This window comes from Paralichthys olivaceus, chromosome 9, assembly GCF_024713975.1.
Source record: "Paralichthys olivaceus isolate ysfri-2021 chromosome 9, ASM2471397v2, whole genome shotgun sequence".
In the NCBI taxonomy this organism is placed as follows: domain Eukaryota; kingdom Metazoa; phylum Chordata; class Actinopteri; order Pleuronectiformes; family Paralichthyidae; genus Paralichthys; species Paralichthys olivaceus.
Genome location: NC_091101.1, coordinates 6,788,988 through 6,816,208, shown reverse-complemented (window position 1 = coordinate 6,816,208; position 27,221 = coordinate 6,788,988). Strand labels below are relative to the sequence as shown.

The 27,221-nt window shown below is 40.4% G+C and overlaps 1 protein-coding gene across 4 annotated transcripts in view; it reads right to left on the bottom strand.

The window, feature by feature from the left end:
* Positions 1–27,221, bottom strand: part of il1rapl2 (interleukin 1 receptor accessory protein-like 2) — a 352,381-nt gene that overhangs the window by 278,422 nt on the left and 46,738 nt on the right. For all 4 annotated transcript variants that reach the window (XM_069532092.1, XM_069532094.1, XM_069532093.1 and 1 more), the window contains exon 2: positions 8,600–8,705. In XM_069532092.1, the coding sequence (XP_069388193.1) occupies positions 8,600–8,684 (85 nt within the window). In that variant the 5' untranslated portion in view covers positions 8,685–8,705. The remainder of the gene's footprint in view (positions 1–8,599; positions 8,706–27,221) is intronic.

Sequence of the window (27,221 nt, the reverse complement as noted above, 5' to 3'; positions counted from 1 at the left end):
CAGAGTTAAAGCGGCGTCAGCCTCTATCAATATTTGACTACAGAACCAAAGACTGGATGAATCTTTAATATGACCTTGGAGCTCTACAAAGACTTGAAGACATTAGGTACGAGACCCAGAGAGAGAGACAGAGAGAGAGAGTGATGGGGAGAGACAGAAAGGGAGTGAAAGGGACAAAGTGGGGGAAGTGGGGCAAGGCAGATGAAGACAGGCGATTCAACTTTCTTCATAGGTTTCAAAGGTTTGTTAGAAATAAATCTACAAATCAAAATGTCCAGTCCTCAACTTGAAGTTTAGAATCTCCCAAAATGATAGTCAACAGTGAGATCAGCTGGGGAATCTAAAATGGTGTCTTTAAACAAGATCAACTCCAAAATATATTGAAACCCTCTGTTCCCCATTTAAAAAAAAGCACGTTTCCTTGGGTTCGATTGACATATTTAAAGTCATACAATAATAAAAATGGCACTGGACAAAAATATTAACCCAATACTTTGGGGACACTTTTGGAGGCAATCATTGTGAAAAAGTTCTTTGTGTAGCTCTTAATGAGACTTCTGCACTTCTCAGCTTCAGCTGGCAGATTGTCCCGCTCTTCTAAAAGCAAACTACTCCAGTTCTCTCAGGTTTGATGCGTCTCTTCTCACAACTGTGACTTTCAGCTCTTCCCATGGATGTTCTGTTGGATTAGGATCAGGACTCACAGCAGGACACTTCAGAACTGATGTGACTTACCAGAAAGCTCTCATCTTTTTTTCGTCTGTCCAAAGGACATTCTTCCAGAGGCATTGCAGCTTGTCAACTTGGATTTCTGCAAACTCCAGTCAGGCTCTTTTCTCTTTCAAAAGTGCGCTCGTCCAGGGCCTCTCTCTTATATGGTGCCAATATTGGTCTTGCAGGTCAGCTTTACATCTTCAGACTGTTTTTTAAATTTTTCCTTAGTCCATTTTCCACTGCTCAAATAATTAATCTGGGGTTATTTGAAATTGGCTATAGTCCCAACATCTTAATAACATTAGAAGCTGTGGTCACACAGACATCACGCTGCTTGGAGACAGTCCTGGACATTGAGGAAATCATGCCAGTTATTTTGTTCCTTGATGGTTTGCTTGGAAAATCCAAGGGGCACCAGTAACTTTGCCTGAACCATTTCAGAAGATCTTGTGAAGAAGGAAAAAATTCATCTCATTTTTCACAGAAAGCAAAAGCTGTGAAGGGATGCTCATCAAAAGAGGCTTTTAATTTCAGCACTGTTCAGAGAACAGGCCTTTGTTTCATCACTTTTGGCCACTTGTTTTACCTCTTCACCTCCCCTATTCCAGATAAACCGCTTCATTGACATCACCACCTGATAGCAGGGACCCCCTTCCAAAGCCGATTAGACAGCGAAAGACAAAGTGGAAAAAGAGAGACAGAGAGGTCATGAGAAAGACAAAGTACCAGGAGGCTCTGTAGGAATACAGTAAAACATTTGCAGAGCAGAGTAGTGAGGTGTTTAGACCAATAGATGCTGATTGATTCTTTAACATTTTACTTAAACTACAAAGATGAAGAAACTGTTGAACTTTAATTCCAATTCACATTTAAATACTTCTGTCGGGTGAAAGAGGTTTGTTTCTTCTACCTCTAACAGCAAGAGAATGTATACATTTTCCAAAATTTCAAAGCATTACTCTATGGATACGGTTTCAATGTGCACCCAGGACTAAATGTGGGTGATCTGAAAACACGTTGTCAGTGCTGGTAGAAGGAGGTCAGCCTTGTCCCACCCCTGTGCTTACAACGAGATAACACATAAGGTTATTGTGTTGCTCTGGTCTCAGACGACTGCTGAGGTTATATTTGAGGACGAAATGTCAACAACCCTAAATCCTGTCTTTTCAACCATGTTGGTTTAGAATAAAGGTCATTATGAGGTACATTTTTATTCTTAATTTATTCTGTGCCAATCAGCTGATTTTTTTTTTTTGACAGAAGAAACATAAAGCAGCTGGTTAGTTAGCCAACCTTTGCTAACACTGCTACAGTTAAACCTGCAGTACATGTGTTTCAAAAAGTGCATCTGCAAAACACATGTTTGTATCTTCCCATTCATTGGCATTATACATTCCCTCGCCCCTTACCCTAACCATCCAAGGTTAAAGGCTAAAACTGGTCCTCACAAAGATATCTGTTCAAGAGTACACACACACGCACGCCCACGTGAAATGTAAAGGTCAAGTTTATTTCTATGACAAAGCCACTAATACTGAATTAAGGACAGGACAACTAATTTTTTTTCTGATCCTCATGACCAGGTCACAGATCCAATGTGTCAATTTGTTTTCTTTGCATAAATCAACATAACAATGTGTGTGGTCTGCAAATACTAAAATCCAGACTGACTCACTGCAAACACACAAATGAGTAAATGCTTTTAATATTGCTACTATCAATACTATTCAGATCTCTGGAAACAGCATCCTGAAACTAACATGCAAATAAAATAAAAAAGCATGATGTAACTTGCATCACTTACCTGAACCATTCAGTGTCCCAGACAATACAAAACTGCTTCTCTGTCTCTCTCCAGCAGCTGTAGTACAATAAGAACGTATAAATGTTGAATGTCTCCTATCGTCTGCTCTGTTTCTCTTGTTCGTCGTCACTGTCTGCATTCTCCACAATGGTGAATAAGTAATTTGTCTTTTTGCCCTCAACACTCTAACCAACTAAGACTAGTGGCAGAGGAAAACAAATGTGAAATCATCATGTTATGAATAAGACTTTGTCTTTTTGCACTGTCTACATTATTTCTGTTTTGTTTGTTTTTTTCCATTTCTTATCATTTGTTCAATCGACATTTTTCTAACAGTCATCTTTAAAAGAAGCTGCTGCTTCACGGAGCCTGACATTCATGTTCATTGTGCAGCAAAGTCGATTACAGCCAAGCGTGAAAACCAAGTGAGTCGACGTTTTACTGTACGGATAATTTGTCTGCATCAGAAGTTAGAAATCTGCTCAACTTCAGGTGCTTTCTAACGCAACATCAGCTGTAGTGTGCAGTTACACAGAAGGTGTATATGTGTGTCTGTGTGTTTTTGTCAGAGTCAGATCTCAATGTGTGCGTTTTGTCCTTGTCTCACTCAAAGGAAGTTAGCACACACACCATTTTTATGTTATAATCTATACAATAAAGACATGACTCGTTACACTGAAGCTTGACACACACACACACTTGCATATACAAAAAACGTATACTCTGTTATCTTCCCTCTGCTTTGCATGGTCGGAGTTAATTTGCGATTCGATCATACTGAGATTTATATCACTCTTTGATCTGAGGTTTTGGCTGCGTCAGAAAATGCAATCACACACACGCACACAATGGAATCACACACACAGACACACACATACAAGGGCATTACTTGGCACTCAATCACCCTGACGCACACACACATAGCAAACCATCTGTATCAGCACATCATGTGTGGGCCCAGCAGCACAGAGTCATTAGAAACTTAGAAAATAAAATAAAGAGGCAAGGACAGAAATATTGAAGACAAAAAGAAACATTATGAATAAAGTGTATAGGTAGGAGGAATCTATAGAAGTTTTAGGATGTAAAAATGAAAAAGAAAATCACTACTATCTGCTATGCCTTTCTGTACAGTCTTGCTGTAACTCCTGTTTTGATTCTGAACCAATATTGTATGGGTTCTTTCCTGACACATACCACATCCTTCCACCAAGTAGCATGGTAATATGTCAGGTAGTTTTCATTTAATCTTGCTTACAAACCAACCAACAAGCAAACTGACAGCGGTGAAAACATACTGAGAGCACATGCAGGTTCACTCACTGGCTTTATGTTTCATTTGTTTGTGTCTCATTAACTTTCTTCCTGTGTAGGCCTAGCAGGGATTTAGATAAGAGTCTGCATTAAATCTCTCTGCTCAGATAATCTATTGGTTCTGTCTGGATCAACAGCACTGTTAAGATCTCACTTTGACTTAGAAAACCTGGAGATGAAAACCAAAGATGAAAAGAGTACTGAATCGGATTTCCTGTAATTAACAGTGTCGCAATTAACATGTATTATGAGTGTGTGTGTGTGTGTGTGTATACATGTAAGTGTAAATGTGGTGTCATGGTGTAACTGCAGCTATGAGTGTATGTGTGCGTGTATGGCTGCCTGAGTGAATAAGAGGGAGCGTGTGAGAAAAGGTGTGTGTCACTTTGCACAACAGGGTCTAATATGTGTGAGTGTGCATGCACAAATGTGCCTTCATGACTTCCAGGCATTATTTTCAGCATTGCCATGCCTGGGTAGCAACTGTCGGGCTCATTAGCACTTTTCAGTAAAATGGGCTCATCTAAGAAACAGTTCTGCCTGTGTGTAGATGTATTTACTTCACTGCCATTAGCTTCACTACGATTTTTCTTATTTTACAATGCAATGTGTACACAGGCTTATTTTCTGTAAATACACACTTTTGGAAATGAAAACACGCATTAAAAATACTGTTTCCTCGAGAGTAAATTAGTGGAAAAGCCCAAGAAATGAAGATGTTTCCATACACAGCAGGAGAAGTCTGAAGGGTTCAGTGGAAATTAAACGAATTCTACTTTCACTCACTAGACCACAGTGAACGCTTATAGAGGAGATATAGGTGCCACATCGGTCAACATCGTCAGACAACCACGAGGGAATATGTTTAGGAATAATTCTGACTTTACACATACTTGCAGGATCTCTGTCAAAGCTGTTTAACACCTTATAAGAGCATTTTGGGGGTATTTACTGAGGATTTGTGGCCATTTTAAACATCTTAATTCAAGGACCACACTGCAGTTTTACATGAGTAAAAAGGACGAGCAGCAGCAGAGGCTTTTGAATTATGTGGTTTAAGGCATTCTGAATTAGATGTGCTGTATTTGAGAGGCAGAAACTGAGGTTTTAAGAAATGACAGCTGCACAAAATTTAACATGTAGGAAAAGCAGGTGACACTATTTCACTGTTTCATCACACACATAGACACAGAAACTGAGACGTGGAAAACATAAAAAAAAACACCTTTGTGACCTGCTAAAATTCATAAGTTATCTTTTGACTACAATACATGGACAGTACATTTAGGTGACATACAGTATATACAAATGCTCCAGTCTAGCAAATCTCCCAAACACTCTCACTCCTGAGGTCTTCATATATACAAAGTATACAAATAGTTCTTCTCCCTTTACACTGCAAGCGAACAGTACTTCATAATGTTGTAGTTTGTTTACAGGTTGTACTTTTGTCTTCTTGATGAAACTGTGCTCTGAGCTGCCTGATGTCTGTGCATATGATGTCCATCAAATTCACTGTACGTTGCAGAACTTTTTACCGCTGCCAAGGTTGTTGTGTTTTCGCCCCAGCCTGCTTCTTTGTTTCTGTGTTTGTTTGTTTGTTTGTCAGCAGGGTTACGAAAAAGCGACAGCACTGATTTCCATGAAACTTAGTGGAAGGGTGGGACATGGGCCAAGAATAAAACCCATTACATATTGTGGTTGATCTGGACAAAGGGATGGATCCCAGATGTTTTTATCACTTTTTTTAAATTGTGGAAGCATTTTTTTTGACAAATCCCAGGCAATAATTCATGAATCTAGACCCATCTAGGGGACTGATTTGTGTCAAATCTGTTGCCACTTGATTGAATTTAAGGGGACTGCTGGGCCGTGGCGGAGGTATGCGCTCTACTGAGTGCCATTCTAGTATACTAATGAAATGTCACTGTAAAAAATCCTCTTGTCCTTAAACAAGGCACTGATGCGGTTCAGTTTGAGTGTTTACTTCTGACCTCCCTGAAGAGGGAGATGAGGACATAAAACATCGTATTCCCACTGTATTCTCTAGCTCACACTAATTTATTGTTTATGTGTTGGTCTGTATAGAAATGACTTCAAAGTGTCTCCCCACCATCCTGCTGTCTGCTGTGTCTCATCACAATTTGTCCCCTTTTGTTGCAGAGCATGCTGCATCAAAGCACAGCAGGGAGACTGACATGAGGAAATGCAAGCTCCTATCCATATGGTGTCCAGTTACACACACACACACACACACACGCAAACACGCACACAATGAGAGAGAAAAGATCTAACAGTTTATCTTTGGCTGACTGTAGCGGCCGCCCACATAAATGTCCGCTTGGCTCTGCTCTGATCACAAAATTGCTCTGTGCACACCTCTCTCTCTCTCTCTCTCTCACACACACACACACACACACACACACACACACACACATATACATACACACAAAGATGGAGAGTGTACATCCAGAGAGCTTACAATGTAGCACACTCTGGGAGTTCTCACACACACACACACACACACACACACACACACACACACACACACAGACAGGCACTGTTCACTATGGCATGAAGTGGACTGTTCACACATGGTGGCATGCGTGTGAGGGAACGCACACGCACACAAACACACACACAAACTACCAAACAAAAACTCCCATCAGCTCACCCACACAGTCCGCATGTTGAGGAGTGGGTGTGAAGGAAACTGAGCAGACTGAGTGAGGAGTGACTGCAGAGAAACCAAGCTCTCTGGTGCTAAGCTTTTTTAATCATTAAATATACATTTAAGAAACAAACTGTGTTGTGTTGTTTTACTCTTCTTTCATCACTTTGCTTTGTACCATGGTACAATTCACTGGAATTTCAATAAAACATGGAAAACTGCGTTGTTTCAAAACTTCTGACCTTGTTAGCCTAGTTTAGTGTAAAGACAGGAAGAAAAGTAGAAGTAGAGATGTTCCGATACCAGCATCGGACACTGCAGATACATGTTGGTTAAGGCATCAGCAAGTACACAAATCTATGTCCGATCCCATACCGCATCTTTAAAGTATAGTTTTACCAAGATAAAACTACTATTTTCTTTTCCTGGCAATCATTGCTTCTTTGCTGCTTATAACAGCTGTTGTTTCCGACAAGTACTGTTTTAAGAGCTGCGAAGAAGAAGTGATTTCTGGTTCTGATGCATTCACCAGCTAGAGCGAGGTAATATGTCAGCAAGGTGGAAATATTTCACGATGGAAGGTCTGTTATTTGATCACACTGTATCAGCCGATGTGCAATGATCAGGTATCGGTATCTGTGAACAGAAAATCTCTAAGAAACATATTTTATTACTTTCAGACAGTCAGGCTACATGTTTCCCCAATTTCCAGTTGCTTAGCTAAGCTAACTGGTCGCACATTGATATTTAAATTTGTCCAAGTTTCATCAGGGGGATATCAATATTTTTCCGAAGTACCCATTTAGTGTCATCGTAATTGTTAATAAATACTAATTTGTCCATAGCTTCATGAGATCACCTTTTTCTTCCTGAGCCCAGCCTATTTTAAGCAAGAGAGAAAAACAGAAACAGAAACAAATAATGTGATAATTCTATAATGCAACTCAAAACTGTATTTTCTATATTTTAAGAAAATGACTGAGAATAGAAGTTTAATGTCTTTACAAGTCTTGGCGGAGCCCAGTAATGTAATTATTTGATGCTTTGTGTGTTTGTGTAATTACAGAGGATCTCTAAAGGATTGTTATGGTTGCCACAAATTCCCCTGATTAAACTGCCAGGGCCTCCACTCTCACTTACAAGCAAGCACAATTGTGAGACAGGATTACATTACAGGGAATCAATTCTAATTGGATTGTTATAATTAGTTGAACTGAGTTTGCTAAAAATCGGTGAGTAATTTTCTGTGTTTTTATCACTTTTAGGACTTGGTTGCAAGACAATAAAATTACAGATACTGCTGGTAATATTTATAACTACAGAAGTAGAACTACTCATAAAACTGCAGATCAGATCATTTTGGAATCAGGAAGGACATTATTCAAACACAAAGACAGCAACAAAGCTAAACAGAGAGTGTAGCTCACCTCGATGTCGCAGATACTTAACCATACAGTATCATGCAAAGCATTATTGAGACAGCATGACATAACATTGATAGACCAATCAAACTCTCTTAGTGCTGTTGATCAGCAAGACACAACAAATCGATCAGGAATGAGAGACCATCAGCAGATCTGTCACCGGCTGGCTGCTGATACACAAATGAGCACAACAGCAGTGACAATGACAGCAGCAGTCAGACAGGCTGATCATTACGCACCCTCAGCAGGAAAGAAAGAGACAAGAAAACACATACACACAAACACACACACACACACACACACACACTATCTCAGCTCCGAGATAGAGTTTGGAGAGGTGTTTTGTCTGAGAAAAGGCAGAGGAGGTGATCATGAAAAAGAAGAAAAAGGGTAGAGCAAGTAAACGTACGTATCCATTGCATCAACGGACATTAATGCATCATCAAAAATAAGAGTGGAGAGTACTGTTTGGGGAGAAGAGAGGGAGCAAGAATGAGGAGTAGTATGGGAAAAGACAAGAGGTGGGCTTATCTAGAGTGTTTACAGAGAAAGAGAGAAAAACCTCAAAACAAAAACAACCAAACCTGGGAACTTTCAACAGGAGAGGCTTATTTCCAACAAATCAGCAGGGCTTCAAGTGGAGACAACAAACACAAAGGCCGCTCATCCTACCTGAGTTCCTCTTGGAGATGTACTTGACGTCATCACAGGCTCCCGAGGCGAGGAGGAGGAGGAAGAGGAGGGATACGGTCTTCATCTCTCAATTCCCTGCCGGCACCTTGAGAAAACAGGACAGAGTGGGGTTAAATCTTATCTAGAGAAGTGCCATTCTGATTCTCATTTAAACCAGGTTCAAACACAACATAGTTTCGATCACACCAAACAATAAAGTGTGTTGAAATTGTAACTCTGTCCCCTCAGGTTTTGGAGAATCTATGCCACAGAATTACACCTTAATTGCTAGAGAGCTACGTGCCAACCTTTTGCTTCAATGTCCACATGGCTAAATAAAAATAAAGTAGAGTGCTACAAAACAATTACTGTGAGTGTTTCCTAATCTGCAACTTTTATTTTTATGGTTCAGATCATCAGTTCATTATCTATACCGCTTTTTCAATCCCAGCTGACTGCGTGAGAGGACAGGTCGCCAGCAGATACAGATACAAACACTCATTCACAGCTATGGTCACTTTAGGGTCAATTTAAAGTTCCCAATTCACCTAAGTGCATTCTGCAAGTCTGTGGAGAGAAGCCTAAGTACCCATAGAAACTACATAGATACAAGGAGAACATGCAAACTCCACATGTAAGACCCCAGTCAAAACAGGACCCTTGGTTTCTTGCTGTGACAGTGTCACAGGTGCCTATTCAACCTCCAGAGCACTCATGGGGGAAAACATTCTGTGAGGTGATATATATGTCAGAGGAACCGAACATATAAAAGGCAAAGCATTTTTAACTTTAAACTAGTCTTGTTTACATTCATCTGGCAAAGTCCGAAACAATGTCAGTCTCCATCGCTTTACAAAACACCTTTGTCAGACCGGGGACCACAAACATCTGTTAGGGCCACTGCAACAACTTTCATTCATTCTATCCTTTCAACCACACACAAGCTCTAAAAAGAGATTTGTTTTTAATACAAGGAGAAGTTTCCCTTTTGGCATCAGAACATCCAGGACTCATACTGAGCACCCCCACCTCTCCATTAGGCTGAGTTCCACTATATAGTTATACCATCTGACATGTTAGACCAGTCCCAGTCACTTATACCGTTTTGTTTTTTCTTCAGTTGATACCAGAAACACACTTTCCCAATGGGTTTCTATGACTTTTTGTTTGTTGTCCTCATGTTTTTCTGTGTTGGTCTTCAAAAGTTATGACTCTGTACTTTGCCTTACATGCAAAACAGTAATTGCATTTTTCATGGGAATTCAGTCTATTTTGCCAGGCTACACAATATGCAAAATTTGAGGTTCTAGAGTGTAATGGGAATTATGAAAACCAAATACCGTGCAAACCGAAAATGACCTTATTCCCCAACAGGATATTGTTCTATTCTATATTGTAATGCATGTTAGCATGGATTTGTGTAACTTCCACTTTGAAATGGGGTCAAAGAGTTGGATAGTGGTTTTATGTGGATAAGGAAAAGTAGAAGGAAAAAAAACACTGCTTTCCCTATTGACACAATACTGACACCAATGTGTATAAAATGTTCTCTTTGTGATGTCATGTGATTTTAAATGAATGTTAAAATTTCAGCTTCTATCTTTCAAACTTTACTGGCTACAAATACAAAGACAGAGGGGTGACCCCAAATCTTGTTGGATGTGGGTCAATATGCCATACAAAGAGAAAAACAAAATGCTTTATTTGAACTACGGCAACAAGAATCACAAAAAGTACAGCAATATTGTTCTGAAACATCTAAAACTGAAAATTGCTTGTTTTTTTAGGTTTTTTTTACCATATGGTTTGAATCAAACTCCTAAAACTAAATTAGATTTGATGATAGATCATGAATACAAAGGCTGCAGAAGCTTCAGGGACACACTCACAGTCTTTGAGCCAGCCATGTGAAATCACATTGATAGAACACAATCAGATTTTCTCATGCTCTCTGTGTACGAACTATATGGGCACACACACACACACACACACACACACACACACACACACACACACACACACACACACACACACACACAGGAACCAGGGAGAGATCGAAGATGAAGATTAGCCATGCCAGGAGTAATTTCATTGTATTTTTCATACACATGACAATAAAAAGAGAACTCAAACTCCAGCTGCTGATTGAAATCACATTTCATTCACATGAGCAGTGGGATAGCTTATGATAGAGCCCAGGATGGGGTTGATATGTGAGACACAGTCATTTGCCTTTGAAGATTGGCAATGATGGGATGGCACATAAAAGTGGTCCAAATCAATGTGGAGGACAAAACCAAGAGAACTCTACTAATGGTACACAGATTTTACAAAATGAGAAACATGCCTCTTTCATTCTCACTTCTCACCTGGAATGTCTGTTCTTGCTTTTTGTAACTTTGGCAATAGTTTACACAATAGTGTACACTTGCCAGCAGTGCGTAACTGATTGATTTTGCCATAGCTTAAATTGTTAAAATCAGTTCAAGAATAACATGCTCCACTGTAGATAACATTTAAAAAAAATTAGAAGTCCTCCATATTATATATTTAGTCAGAGAATGTTCTAAAATATCAAGGACTCTGAATTGTTTGTATATAACAGTGGGTGGTTTTCAGGTTCAGGAAGTTAAAGGATCCTGAGAAATATCCATTGTTCAGTTGTGTTTTTGCTGAGTGAGTGAGACTACACAGACAGCTCCAGTCAACAAAGATTTCAACAGAAAGCTTTGTTTTTTTTTTTTGTCTAAATGAAAAACCACTTAATTGCTATGACAACGAGCCCAACATAATTAATAACCAGATGTGGCCACAGAGGGCGCTGTTGCTGAGTGAACAGTTACAAAGTGTTGCTTTAATACAGAATTGCGTTTTTTTTTTTTTAAAAGCAATGCTCAAGGTTATGCTGCCAGGTCATTTTTGAAGAGATTACTGACACATCATGGTACGAAATGACACAACATTAACTATAGTGTGTTTGTTTACACAGCACACAGCCTGTACCTGAGCTGTAAGTCACATGGATGTTGAGATCTCTACATTAGTCAGCTCTTTGTCTGTGTAGATGGACAACTTGTTTCCGCATGACGTCTCCTCACTCCAGACCACATTAGCATAAAGCAGTAATGTCTGCGCTCTGTTACAAGCAGATAACAGCCTGCTAACATTACTCAAAGCAAGAGCCACACGCTTTTAACAACAGCCCACATTAGCTCTGCAGCTCCGCTCTCCTCTTATCTAACAAGCACCAACAAGAGTCCTCTTCCGCTACTTAGCTTTTTGAAGGAGCCATGAAACAGCGAGTTAGCTTCATTTAGCAGCATGTACACATACTTGCTAATGTTCCCACGGCTGGTAAGCTACTGCTTTGGTCCCTATCCCTCAAAAAACAACTTTCTTTACTTTCTTCTTTCCCACACCGGACTTAAGTTGCTGTCAATGCACCTGGATTAAGATATGCCTCTCCAGCAGGCTGAAATGAAAGGAATGTGTCTATAAGCTCTGGCATTCAAATTGACTCAAAATGGCGTCATTTACACCATGTTTTTAGACTAAATGTCTTCCGATATCCTCCTCTAGAGCCGCGTTTGCGCATGGATCACAGTTTCGAGTCAAATTTGAATGTCAGAGATAACGGACACTTGGATGACACCACAGGAGCAATATGGAGGCCTTGTAATCTTTTTTTCTGTGTTATTTTTACATTTGAAGAATTCATTTCAATTGCATTGGAGTTGGCTGCACCCCTCAATCAGCATAGTGGTGTGCAAATGAGTACATTTTCATTTTTGGGTGAACTATCCCTTTAAGCCAAAGAAAGTTCCAGCCATGTTTTTATTTGTTGTTGCCACAGAAAAGTTGGGGGAAAGCATTTGTTTGTCCCATCTTAGTGCAGCAAAGACGGGACATTATTATAATGTTATGAAAGTAATGTTGTACCATTGCAAGAATAAAGTCAAAACTAAGAAAAAAATCATTTCATGGGAATAGAATCTTAATTTTGTGAAAAAAGTAATAAAATCATGAGTAAAATTTTAATTTAGCAAGAAAAGTCATAATATCACTAGAATAAAATCATAATGAATGGTAGTGCCAGATGCAAAGGAATTCACTGTGTTTCTCAACATGAGATGGACAGACCAGACTCAAAGAAGCAAAACAATGTTGTACATAGAGCGTATTCAGAAAATATTATTTTTCATTGGAACAATCATTTCACCATTTTGGTGAATTATTTGAGTTTTGATTGTTGAAGAAGGCTTAGTCTTCTTAGAAACACTACAGTGCCATATAGGCAGTATTATGAGTCTCAACAACTCTAAAGCCTTTGCTATTAAAAGAAAAAACAATACAAGGCAGGAGGCCCAAAGGACAAACCATTTTAAGTAGAACTCGAGATACAAGGCTGCCCTACTCTTTGTTTTGCCTCTTCCTGGCCTCACAGGCTGCAGTCCGTCTCCAGTCCTCGGAGGAGAACAGGTTTTGTCATGTTGTTATATATTGCAGTGAAAAAGCGGAATGGAGTTGTTGTCTCGAGGTGAAGACAGTGAAGCAGGAACTCTCTGACAGGCAACAGCAATGAGAAAAATAAAAGTGTGAGTCAGTCATATGGGGTGTTTACCTAGGTTATTTGGAAAAGTAAAACATAAGTGGACAGATAAAAGTTCATGGTGTTAAGCATCAAGACCTTACATTTCTTACAGACATAAACAAACAGAAACAGTGATTGGGTGATTAATCAAACAGAGCAAATTAATATATATGTGTCTTTGCCTCCTCCTCCACAGGAAAGTTAGGTTCAGATGCAGACACCCTGGAACTGGGAGGGCACAGTGTCTTTGGCAGAAAGAAAACTTACTTACTCTGAGACCTCACCACAAACTGTGCTGGCCACTGAAACTACTATCAAGGTTTAATTTGACAATTAACAGAACATTTAAGAAGTTTTCTTGGAAAAGCAGCATTTCTTTAGTTTTGGAGTGATCATTATGTGATAGATGTTATGTTGTGTTGCCAAAATCTTCCCCAGGAAGATGTGATTGAAAAAGCATGGCCTTGGATCTTTAAATATAAAAAGAACATAGAAATTAAGACTTTTATTACACACATGCACACACTCTCACAAACACTGTGGCATTACACAGTCTACAGGCTCTTTTTTATCCACTTTCTGAACCTTTTAGTTTGAGACATAGAGAGACCCTAATGCAACAGCTAAAGGCTGTGTGTCTGTGTGTGTCTCTCTGTGTGTAATCTGTACGGTAATGGCTTGTAACAAATACAAAGTTTTTGAGGAATAAAACCTCAGACCAAACCACGGCTAAAAACTTTGTTCTCCCCATTCTGTAAGAGTGTGCTTTGGTTGTTAAGTGCAAGATGTGAAGAAATGGATCATGCTCGTGTGTCTGCTCTAATGCACATGTTAGCATACCTCACTAGCTTTACTAGTTACTTCCACCTGCAGTTTTTGTACTGAATAAAAGTACACTCTACAAACAGATTTTTAGACAGGATGATAAGAAAAATTAGATGCTTGCATATATCAGAGGGATAATTCCTCTGATGTCCTACTCTGGAGCCGTTTACTTCAATAGTATTAGATTTGGCTGCAACGCTATTTACCCCTGAAACTCCAAAAGTGTCTTGTGGACGCATAGCAGTGACTAGATAATGAGTGAATTTTCATTTTTCTGTCGTTTTAACATTTAATGAATGTATCCAAGACCTTTAAATGGCTGACTAGCTTCTCAGCAGAAGGGGCCAACGACCTCCAGGTTAAGAGATGTTCAAAAGTACTTTCCACTTGGAAAGACTTTCCACTTGGCCTACCGAGCCTGAAGTTGTATCTCCGAGTTTGAGCTTGACCTGTGTAACCCCTGGCAGCCCACCCAAAGTAATCCAGGCACCTTTTCCTGCTGTGACGGGAACAGTGCAGGGGATAAGGTCTGCTGTCACGCAAGATAATGCAGGATAGAGAAACAGATTGACTCCCCATTGAAGACAGTGGGTGGGTGAATCTGTCACAGGTACTGAGGCAGAAAGGCTGAAGCAGGGAGGTAAAGAAACAAATGGTGCCTTTAAGGCACAATAGGCTGGATAACTAGCAGCACCTTTCCTAGGTACGCAGCTATAGACTGTGTATACAGATGAACGACATGAATGCTTCCTAAAAGTGAAGCCAAAAGTGTCTTGATTGCTCTGGTGGCTGGCTGCAGTATAAGTCACAAACATGGCCTCCTCCATGTTGGATGGGACATGAACCAAACTAAAAGGTGAAAGTATTTTGACCCTTAAGATGTCAGGTTCTGTCATTTTTGTTGCTTTAAATATGGGGTGAAACATTATTATTGACCGTCAAGACTGACTTGTGATTGGTTGAGCGGGTGTATGGGCCGAACTGCTGCTCCATCCTCCTTTCATGAGCGCACAGACTCTGGCTTCAAATGTGAAATTAGTTAGGTGAAAGTGGAGATTTGTTGTTCATATTTATATGCAGTCTATGTATATAACATATGAATACACACACTAAGCATTTGATATATAAATAATTGGAATACATCTTTTCAGCTGCAAACTAATGTAACTTTAATTTCTGTGTGTAAAACTAATGAGTCATAAGCCAAACCTTGACTAAAAATGTCTCACAAGACTCTGCTTTGACCACTAGGGGTAAGGCCTATATTTTAGTGTAATATCTGTAGCTTCCTCAGACAGGTGACAGTCAGACTTATTGTATAATAATGTAATAAAAACTGGGTATATTTTGTGTACTTAGATGTGAAAGTTTCAGTGTGCAAACGATCATATAAAAGTCAGTAGAATGAAATATGGATTTGAAAGGAAGCACTTCAGGGTAGCTGATGTGCTGCAACAGAGACGATAGCATATCCATACTGAACAAAGGGCTGTGCTTTATGGACTGTGAAACCAGCAGGAGCTCTCTCCTGAACCCCAGACGCCTACAGGGACTAATGGTGAACTAAAAGAGGTGGGAAGATGAATGGAGATGTCAGGTTGGACATGAACATGAACTAAAAAAGTTTAGAATTATGTAATTTTCTTAGTGGTTTATAGATGTATTACAGTAAACCTCATAAGAAATGTCCCAACTATTCAAGGCAGTTTATAATAGCAGGATTATCCTTAAAGCCGAAAAAAAGGATCTTTTATTGAGGCCACTAAAGAATTTGAATGATTTAATGAAGAGTGTATTCTGACGTGGTTCAGTCTTCATGGCACTGGTTAAACAGCCCACTGTTTGCCTACTGTCTGCTGCTTCCAGTCACAGATTTGTACATGTGGGGGATGACACCACCACCACTGATGGAGTCTTTATTAGTGAATCCTCCTCCTCACGGCCTCCAATAGCCTGCAGCAAATGTTATGAGGCTGATGCATTTGACCTTCAGGCTCTTTAATGCAACTTCAGCCAAATCCACAACCATAGAGTTGAGCCGTAGCAGCTGCTGCATTACGGGTCTGCTGATCAAAACTAGTAAAATACATCCACTCTCTATGAGAAAAATAGTTGAATAAAAAAGCTTGCAAGGAATGAAACCCACCGAAAAGAAGTAACAAACATGTGAAGTTTTATGCATGATAAGTTACAATTTTTAATTGAGACCAGAAATATATCAGGTTTCCTTAAAAGTGAAAGTGTATTTTATTTTTTGATTAAATTGATTTTTTCTGGGCTTTATGTTAAGTTAAGCAAAATGGACACTCGACGGTCACAATGACATTTGTTACATCCCTGCAGCAAGTCCCTTAAAATGCTAAAACAAGAGGTTGGTTGCTGCTTGTGCTTATGCTTTTAAATGATAGTTTCACACTGTCTATGGAATGCTATGAGCTTAGGGCTACATTCTCTCTTTAGCATTGTACATTGTTAGCTGTTAAATCTCTACTAGATGTTAGCAATCACTGAAGGTGACCCACAGATATTGTTCCTGGATTTAACCCATGAGGTAGGAGTTGATGATTTTATCGTGCATACTTTCATAACTCACTTCAGCTTGAGTTTATTACAAGTTCTTTTACTGCCCGCACATGACTATTTTCATCCTTCAGTTCCATACACATTAAGCTCACACAGGCTCCCTCATAGCGGCTGCAGTCTTCCTCTTACGCTCACACATAGGCCCCCTCATCACCAAACACTGAGCTCTCTTTATCTTGCCCTCTCCGTCGCCCCCTGTGCACTGCCTTACATCCCTTGCATGCATGCTTACACACGCACGCACACACACACAGACACACACACAGACACACACACACAGACACACACACAGACACACGCAGACAGACACAGACAGACACCAAGGTCAGTCTCCCTCTCCTCGTTTCCACACATGAACACTGTCACGCTTACTAAGGCAGCCGCAGCAGCTTGTTTGATGTTTGATCCACCATGAACGCGAGCGTGGAAATGGAAGCTCCTGCCATGTATGTGTGTATATGTGCTTTGTGTTAATGTGAGTATGAAGGTGGATGAGGAGGACGGAGGGATTTAGACAAAACACCTAATGAAACAGAATAATTCTACCGTATAGAGACAGAAAAAGAGACAAGTGAAAGAAAAGAAGGAAGTCCACATCAGATATCTGAGTTTCAATGCACACACGCAAACTCACATGCAAACTCTGTTGGAGTGTGTGTGAGAGAGAGAGTGCAGGACATACCAACCCCTATCTTTCATCCTCTCTGTTGCTTTGCTCTGTCTGTCTCTGATAATGATATCCCAAAGAAGAGCCAGGGAGATCCAAGCAGGGTCAAAGTGTATACAATGCAAAGTGTCACACATTATAGAAACTCTATAGAAAAAAATATGATTTTATATGGGTGTGCGCATGTGTGTGTGTGTGTGTGTGCATGCATGTGCTTTGGAGTCTTGAGTCAATCACGCACCCATTCTGAGTTCCCAAGGACATACACACAGAACACAGCAGGGTCAACTGGGGTCTGTGTTCTGTGTCTGTTTAAGTGTCTGTGATGTGAATATCGTGTCCAGAGGGAAGACGAGGCAGAATCAAGACAACATCTTAGTCTCCTGATTACATTTCTGTTTTGACGTCAAAGCTTGGTGGTGTTTCCTTGTGATATTCCAGGAAAAAAAAATGTAATCAAAATGTTTTTCCTACAAATTCAGTCTTATTTTGTTGAAAGGTTAAAAGTTCAAATGATAATTACAAACAAGATGCATATATTAATAACTTGTTTAATTCTGAGTCTTGGGTAAACATGGACATACACACACATCCCCAACCACAGACACACAGTGAGAGAGAGAGATAGCATGCTATTCTTGTCCCAAACAGACCAGTGCTAAGCCATTAGGCCGCTTTAGCCACACATCCAATATTAAAGACAGCCTGCAGGCCTATTCTGTCACACTATCTATCTCTCCCAAACCAAGTGAGTCATGCTGTTTTAGTTACAGAAGCAGTCTGTGTTTTACATGGAAACATAATCCTCCCCGTCATCATTATGAAAGATCTGTCTGGCCGTGCCATCTTTTCCTGCAGGAGAAGGTGTAATTGGTTTCCGCCTGGTGTCACAGACTCTTGTTGTCCCCCTTAAATGAATGAATACAAGCAAGGTTTCACACAGAGTGAGCACCTTTACATACTCTAAATACTTCCCCAGTTATCTCAGTAGAACAGAAAAAAATATCCAGATGTTTACATAGGTGAAACACTGTATCTGACTCTTTGTATAGCTGTGGATCTACTGGTTACACTGGGCATTCACTGTGGGACTTATGCATGTTGTTCCACCTCTACTCAGTCCCCCTTTCATCTTGGGCAGATGTGATCAGTGACGAGTTTCTCTATTGTCTTTGTCTTGTTTATCTTGACCTTCTTCAGTAGATGTACAAGTAAATCATCTGAGACGTGAACCCAAAGCTCATAGTTTATGTGATCACATGTGCGTTTCGATCATCTGACTTCTCACACTGTACGTTGCTTTCAGCTCCTCCTCCAGACCGTTGTTTTTTTAAAAGAAGTCCAAGTTTGTTTGCTAACAAGAGATCATATATAGTAATCCTGTGTGCTGAAACTTCCAAAAAAGAGGCTTCAGCATATAGACACCCATGTGGGTAGATGTGGGCTGTTTATACAGTAACTACTTTTGCTACTATTGAGTTTTGTCATTTTGTGCAGACACAGTGAAGGAAAAGGTGCTGGGTTTGGGTAATCGACTTGCCAGGATGCTTAAACTGTGTGAGAGCCTCAAGACAGCCAACTGACATTTCTGGCATTTCAGAAATGTATCTGACAGTCTGACGGGTGGTCAGGAGCATCTGATTTCTCCTCGCACCCACGCCATATGTACAAGACAGAGATGGGATTGAAATGTCATTCCTCTTTGATCCCTGGTGTAAGTAGAGAGACCATTTAAGTACACAGCATATTAAGGACTGAAAATAACATATCAGAATGAAGACAGAAGGCACACAGTAGTTAGGATGTTAGTAGTGAAAAAATTGATGGAGAAGTATAAAATACTAAGTCATAAAATAGCAGTTTTATTTAATTATCAGCAATAGTATGTTGTATGAAAGTAATTTAGAGATTGAAACTTAAAGGTGGTTCTGGAAATCAGTGAAAACAGCAGCTGCACATAACATAATGTTAGTGCTAAACACAGACTTGCTGTTGTTATGTCATGGAATAATCCCAACCAGTGGAGACAAAAACACTTTCCGATCTTAAGCCTGATACCTGATTATGTTGCCCAAAACAAGTTGGGAATCCAGCACTAACGTGTTGTCACCGTATGAGTTGATCTTATGAAATGTAAACTAACAGTTAGGCAACAGCATCGCTCATTCTCTCTAAGCTTTGTTTCTTGGTCTCTGGCTGCTCCTCAGGGAGATATGTGTCTTTCTAGCTGCTTAACACTTGACTGTGTTCACCAGCTCGTCTATAACCACCTCTGTCTGCAGGTTGGTGCTGGGCAGGTTGTGTTCATACAGGTTTTAGAGCTATTGGGCTGAAAGCTGCTGACTGGAGACATCACTAAGCTGGTGTGAAGATAGAGTTTGGCCCTGGACTGAGGTAATCTTCTACATTTACATGCAAATTGAATATTGTATGTTATTGTGAGATAGCATATGCAACAAAACAAGAACAGCAGAACCCATGAGTACGGACTGTGCACATGTGTTATCGAACCCTTGAATGAAATCCTCTGTGTTATCACAACCATCATAAACATATAATCAACACAGGTCAAGAGGTTCACAAGAAACAGTGGGTAACTGTAAACTGGATCCTGTCTCCAGAAAGGCTCAGACACAGTCTTTGGATTCCAATGCTTTTAGAATACATTTTTGGCAACAACATCCCTCCATCTATCCGAGCAGCAGAGGAGGCGTGAAAGGTATGACCGGTCCATCTGCAACTCCTGTAATTGGCGAGATGTGGTGCACACTCATCAGGCCCTGTGCAATTACGCACGCCTCCTATAATGTGAGTCCCTTGATTAAACTTGCACAAGCAGCACCAGTCTTGCCCAAAGTAACTACAGCAGCATCTGTGGCTGGTGTGCATGATAGCCTGGCTTGTTAGAACACAGCAGGCATTCACTAACTCTGAGCTTTGAGCTGATTTGTAACGGTGTCATATTGTGGGGAAGCTAAAACTCAGCTGTTTGAATAAATAACTCCATGTAAACTGTGATTATTGTAAACACAGATAGACTAAGATGTTAAAGAAATAGCTTTTGTAACAGTGGAGCTCCATTTATCGCATTTTGATGACTGTTTATTTGCATTGTTTACATGTATCATGTAGTGATACAGAATAACAATGTCAGAAAATAGAAATATATAATAGCAATGGCTAATTTGGGAGTTCAAAGCTACTTTCTGTAAATAAAGCCATCGTTTACATTACTTTTTACTTGCTTGAACGCTTCCTCTTTGGTTTCGTTGGTACATTGCTACATACAAAAATAAAGCCATCAACTCTCATCTCTTTTCACCCACATCTCTTCTCTCCCCCATTTTTCTCTCCTCACCCCGGCCAGTCGAGGCAGATGGTCGCCCACATTGAGTCTGGCTCTGCTGGAGGTTTCTTCCTGTTAAAAGTGAGCTTTTTTTCTCTCCACTGTCACCAAGTGTTGTGGGAACTGTTGGGATTTTCTATAATTCAGGAAGTTCACTTCATGAGTTACTTAGTAAAGTGCCTTGAGATAATGTATGTTGTGATTTGGTGCAATACAAATTGAATTGGATTGAACTGTCGACCATGAGGGTGGCACGGTGGTGCAGTGACAGTAGTTGGCACTGTAACTTCACAGCAAGAATCCAGTTTGAATACCAGTTTGGGATTTTGTAATCTCTCTGTCAGTCCATTTTTTTCTGCTTCACACTTGACTTGTGTATTGTTATGATCCCCAAGGAAGTGCAGTGTTAAACTTGGTGCCATTTGGACATGTGGTATTATTCAATATCAATGAACTTTGAACAAACTGTGGTCTGTACCAGCAGTGGCTGATCATTACAACAACAGTGCAGTCACACCAATAGCGACAACAACTGATTCTCCAGTTCAGGGTTCTGCATTCTGAGTCGAGCTTCACCAAACTTTGAATGATCGGGTGAACAGTTCTTTGTGCAGCAGCGGTTCCGTAGCTTCTGGGTTCTGTGGACTACGTCAGGCAGCAGGTCTTTACTTGCCACGGCTCAATTACTGCAGATCATTTTTTACAGTTACATACAGAATACTGCAGGCTAAGTAAACTGCCAATTCCAAACAGGCAGGTTTATAATGAGCAATGCACTATAAGTATGAATGAGATAGTGAATGCATTTTTGAATGGTAGTGATATGCTGGCAGCATTTGCCAATTGCCAGCTGGGATTGGCTCCAGCCACCCTGCAACCCATAAAGCATAAGCGTTATAGATAATCAATGGATGGATGTCTATTACGGGGATAGTGTCTTGTTTATGAGGGCCTGTGGATACTTGTAAAATCCAAACAAACTTCGAACCCCACTGAATTGCTCCACAGTGTCAACAGTGGTCAAAATTACAACAGGGTATCCTCACTATCATATTAATTTAACCCCATCCAAACCTGTAATTAGTTATAAAGGTTAATAAGGAAGCATTTTAGGACTTCCAGAGTACACGGTGAGTGATAACTGGGTCTAATGTGAGCCAAGAAAATATTCCCACATCATCACCCCAGCAGCAGCCTGTACTTCAGACAGCAGGAAGGTGGGAAGTGTTGAGGCACGTGGCTACAGAAGGGTCAGGCAGTGTCTCTGCAGTCTAATGTCCACTGCTGAGAATCATGCGCTCGCTTTCATTGTGTTTTTATGAACCGACAGGACCGCAGGCTGGTGTGGTCCTCTGCTGCTGGAGCCCATTCACTTCGAGGACTGACAACTGTATTTTCATCTGCCCCTTTTGCATGTCACTGTCAGGTTGTTTCACTCGCATGCTTGTTAACGTGAATGAGCCTTGCCACTCTCCCTGACATCTTTCGTCAGCATGGCATGTTGTGCCCTCGGGGACTTCAACTGCTTATCACACCAATCTCTGGAAATCCTAGACATTACAAGAGTAAGAGTGGCAGCTATTTACCGAGAGGTTGAAACTAGCGTGTCTGACCACAGTGATCACATTCAGAATGGTTTAAATCACACTCATTGAATGACATTCATGCAGCAGAGCAACGGTTAAAGCAGCAGAGGAAAGGGAGTTAAAGGGAGGAATGATGCATGGTGTCTTTATTGAAATCACCGGTTTTCTTGAGTGGTGTTGAATGCAGCATAGATTTGTGCAGATAGATTTGAAGGTGAGGTCTGCGAGGCTGCTGGGAAAATGTAGATAGAATGAGAAACCTTGGTCAATTGATTCCTGGATCTGTGTTGAATAGATTTTAATTCCCATGTGGAATGGACTGTAGAGGAGAAGAGCAGTAACACTGTCAAACACTCATTGTCCCACATGGTCTTTACAGGCATGTTCCTCCTGTGTCTCCCATACATCATGACCTTGTTTGAGCCCAACGATTTTTGCCCCACATGCAATTTGGTGTTTCTTCCAATCAGGAATTGTAAACCTCTAGTCCCTCACTGGAGATTGCATCAGCAAGAAACATGTTTATGTGACCTTTGACATTTGACCACCGAATTTTAATCAGTTCAGTGATCCAGAACATTTCGGTCAGCACACATTTCATCAGGCACCTCATGAGCAAAACTGTGAGATATTTTCATTTCTTGAAAATATCTATCTCTTAAACCATAAAGACATAACAGCTGCTATCTCCCTTTAAGACCTGAGTGTGATGTCTGTGTTCTCATCCCTTTAGAGCCGGGTGAGACATACACAAGTTCTACGGAATGTATTTTTGAAGAAACTTGACTGAAGGTAAAACATGAAGGTAAAATACATTATAGAGAAAATGTATTGTGTTAGTTTTTTTCTGTGGTCTTGACCCATTCATCCATCTATCCATCCATCCATCCATCCATCCATTATCTGTAGCAGTTATCCCTTGAGGGTCATAGAAGGAGCTGGAGCCAAGCCCAGCTGACATTGTGCTAGAGGCTGATTACACCATGGACAGCTCGCCAGCATATCACAGGACCAACATAAAGAGAAAAGCAACCATTCACATTCACAATGCTTTTAAAGTCACAGTTCAGACAATGGCTCACGACCTGAGTCACTGAAGCAGACTTACTGTAGCCAAGGCTAAGAGACATGTTTCAGGAACAGGGCTAGAAGGACAATATTCCATGAGTTCTTGACTTTCCAAAATGTAGTTAAAGGGTCTTTAAAGGTCTGAAGATTGTATGCAACTGAGATGCATTGTTTTTGTTATCTTGGAATGAGCCTCCATAAGAAACCATTCCACTCCATGTTTCTACAGCAGCCCAGAATGGACTATAGGTGAAATATTTGTCCCTTCTCTGATATTTAATAAAGCTATTTAGTTAGGACCTTTATGGCTGATGCTGTACACAAATTGTTCATCCTGGCTGTTGAGAGTCTTCTCATCTTCTCAGCCACTGATCTCAGTCTATCCTCTCACTATAAATATGTTTGAACATTAGTTTAATTTCTGCATGCTGAGCTACTACTGAAAATGTTGTAATTTAAATGAGTGAACATTTTGTGCCAGGAGTATCATGAGCCCAACTTGATAAATCAAATAAATCCGACTGTTGCCTCAAATTTATGCAAACACGAGGCTTGGTGCACTTTGCATGGATATTGAAACTGAGCTGGTTCTAGTGGAGACAGCTGCCTTCCAGTCAACACATAGGGAACAGGAGTCTCCAGTGGCCTCCCTGTTTTGGTGAAAGGGACACTAAATAATAAATGAGTATAAATATTTACAAATGATTTGCACAGGGGGGAGCAGAACAGGGGTATTTACTATACTCCGAGGAATATAAAAGCAAAAAAATGGCAAAACAAGTGTCTGCGATTTTTCTCCTGCAGACACAAGGTTGTAGAACCCTGACAAACACACATGCACACACACATTCACAGCATGGTGCTAATGAATACAGTACCACCTGTTCAGTGAATGATATAATTGCTCTGAGCAGATCCCCATTTCCTCACTATTACCCTGTTTAACGGCACCATTAAACAGGTAGGAAATGTTGCCGCAGAGAGCCGTCCCCTCCCTCACACCTCCACTCATTCAACATTTACCAGCGGCTCACGTCTGTCACGTCACAGGACCAGTCGCTTTATTCTTGTCGGCGAGGAAGCACAGGGGGAAAGAAATGTGGTTACATGGAGCAAAACGGGTGAAAGAAAGAGGAGGATTAGGAGAGGGGAAATCAGAGGATGAAGAAATTAGGTTATGTTGGAGAGGAAAATGGCTATTTGTTGAGCGGTGGCTCCATCGAATTGATTAAACACCTGCCTGTTTCTCTCTCTCACACACACACATACCCACACACAGGCAATTCTGACTTGATCAGTATCTTCAAAATGATCCTTGTGTCAGATCAAGTCAATCGTAGACTACATAGGAGATCAGAAGGTAGTGCAACTTCACTGGTTTTATCTGAAAGCATCAGCAACAAATGTCTTGTGTGGAAACACAGGTTTGTGAATTAAAGTGAACCTGCAGCCATTTTTGTGGGTTTGTGTGTGTGCGTGTCTGTGTGTGTGCGTGCGTGCATGGCAGCAGTTTTCTGTGGTGTTAGCAGATCCCTTACAGGCTGCTCTGTGGCAGTATACCAAACTGAGGTTTTATAAAAACTTGAAGGAGATATGTTGGGCTCTTTCAGTTTTTCTCTTTCTTCTAGTATGTTACAGAGGTTTTTTGTAAATGTAAAGTTGATGTCAACGACCCGACTGAAACTTCTGTATCATTGTGATGTCACGTGGCTTGTGTGGTAAAGCGAGAACAAAGGCTGTAATTTACTACGTGTGATGGAAGTGGTTAACCAATCACAACAAAGTGAACCAGCTGGCCAATCAAAGCAGAGTGGGTTTAATCAGGAACGGGGGTGGGGGGGTTAGAAAGAGAGGAGCTTAAAGCAAAATACTGCAGCAATGGACAGTCTCGGGAGAGAAATGTGTTTTCTTAGCATTAAAGAATGTAAACTTTTACAGAGTATAAAAGTATCAACCTGAATATCATGTGTCTCCTTTAATAAGAAGCTCAATGTAACCAATATGAGTTTAAGTGAATTAAATGAAGATAGACTAATCAGAGTTACCGTAGTCGTGCTTGGTGCAGGCACATCCCCCTGCAGCAACATGGACATCACATCTTCAGGAGTGACTCATTGTGTCTATAGAATGAAAAGTGACAGAGATGAGCTGTGATGTGGTTTGCTCTTCCTCACAGTGCCACGCGACCCTCACCAAAATAGCACCAAGCAGAGACCGGCTTGTACTTGTACACAAATATCACTGGACCTGTCTGAGACTGTCGGAATAGCATGCCGCCGCTCCGTGCTAACCTTCCCTGATAACTCTGACATTTGGAAATTTGACATTTTTCACTTTCTATAAAAAGTGAAAGCACACATCGACCTTTGTGTGTCAGGTTTCAGTCTTGATGGGTCAGAGACTATTCACGACACGGTGTAATTTCATAAATGCAAGAATGTTACATCAATAAAAGTCAGTTTTCTATATGTTAGTATAAAGTGCGTGTAACCTCAACATCATCTGTCTGAATCTAGCCTGGGGTTTTTGACACACTGTGCGTCATCACGACCTGCTTCCTGCTCTTTTAGTGGTGTGGAGAAGAAACTGAAAAGTATAATGCAGTAGGATTTTTCAAATAAGATGACATAAAGGGGAAACAAATTACAGAGAGGGGCCAATTATACATCTAATATCCATTCACAATTCCTAAATCAGTAAGGTGCACATTTCTTGTTTACTGTTAGCTCTATAGCTTATCTATAGCTTCCACACATCATTGAATATATTTTGAATTCTCTCAGTTTTCATCAACTAATTCTACTTGTTTAATCCAGTCTTTTATCTGCTTCTCTTGGATCGGAGGGTCAACCTCACCCCATCTTCTTGAGATAGCTTCATCACCAATATTTTAACCTATCCCTTATTCGTATCCCCTCTCTGAAATGTCCAAGTTAAGAACCATGTAACTTATATGGAAAGTCAAGTATCCAACTTTAGGAAAATGGACATTTCCAAAATGTAAGTATGCAAGTGTTTTGCACTTTGATCATGTTTATTATCAGTATTATTAGAAAGTGAGATTTCAGCTAGGGCCAGAGCCCCCTGGTCCCATTGTCCATAATCCCAATTATGGTTTGAGTGGTTGCTTGAATATACAATTTTTAAGTGATTCAATAATTTTTTACAAAAAGTGATGCTTTGTTCCAGTAGAGTAAAATGCAGGTTGACATAATGACAGCTAAATACAGCAATATGGAGCACCCTCCTGTGTTTTGAAGTGGAAAGTCTCAGTGTGAAGCCAGTGATGATGAAAATGTCTCGTGTTCCAAGGAAACCAAACTGTCTATGAGATCAGCACATGTACACATTTTTTATAAATATACAATTACACTCTCTCTTTAAGACTAGAGTACACATTTCTGAATGGTGATCATACTGTATGTAAACAGGAAGAGCCTCTTCATAGACTTCCTGTCCCAGCAGCATGTTTTATGAAGTGCTCTGGAGTCATGTGTTCAGTGAAAAAGTATTTGGCTGTGAATAATTGTCACAGCCTTATGTAAATATCTCATATCCATATTGTAATTATGCCATCAATCAGAGCCAGGCTGGGATCAGAGTGATAGAATATGGGCTGTCAAGACGGAATGCAGCCCCTCTCACTCTCTCTCTCCTTCTCCCCTCCTCCTCAATCTGTCTTTCAATCCTTCCCTCCCACTCCTTTTCCCTCTCCATTAATCCATGCTCTCGCACTCGTTCCTCTCTTCTCCCTCCATACAAGTCACAGCAACACACAGAGACAGAGAATTATATGACTTCACTAATGAAAAGTGAATTCCAAGCAGTGACATCTCAAATAATAAGAAACCCAAAAAGCAATTTACTAATTATCTCCAATTACTTCTACTTTGCTGTTTGAGCTGAGAGTGAGTTACATTAGTTATCCAGAGGACATGACGTAGTGATTTAGTTAC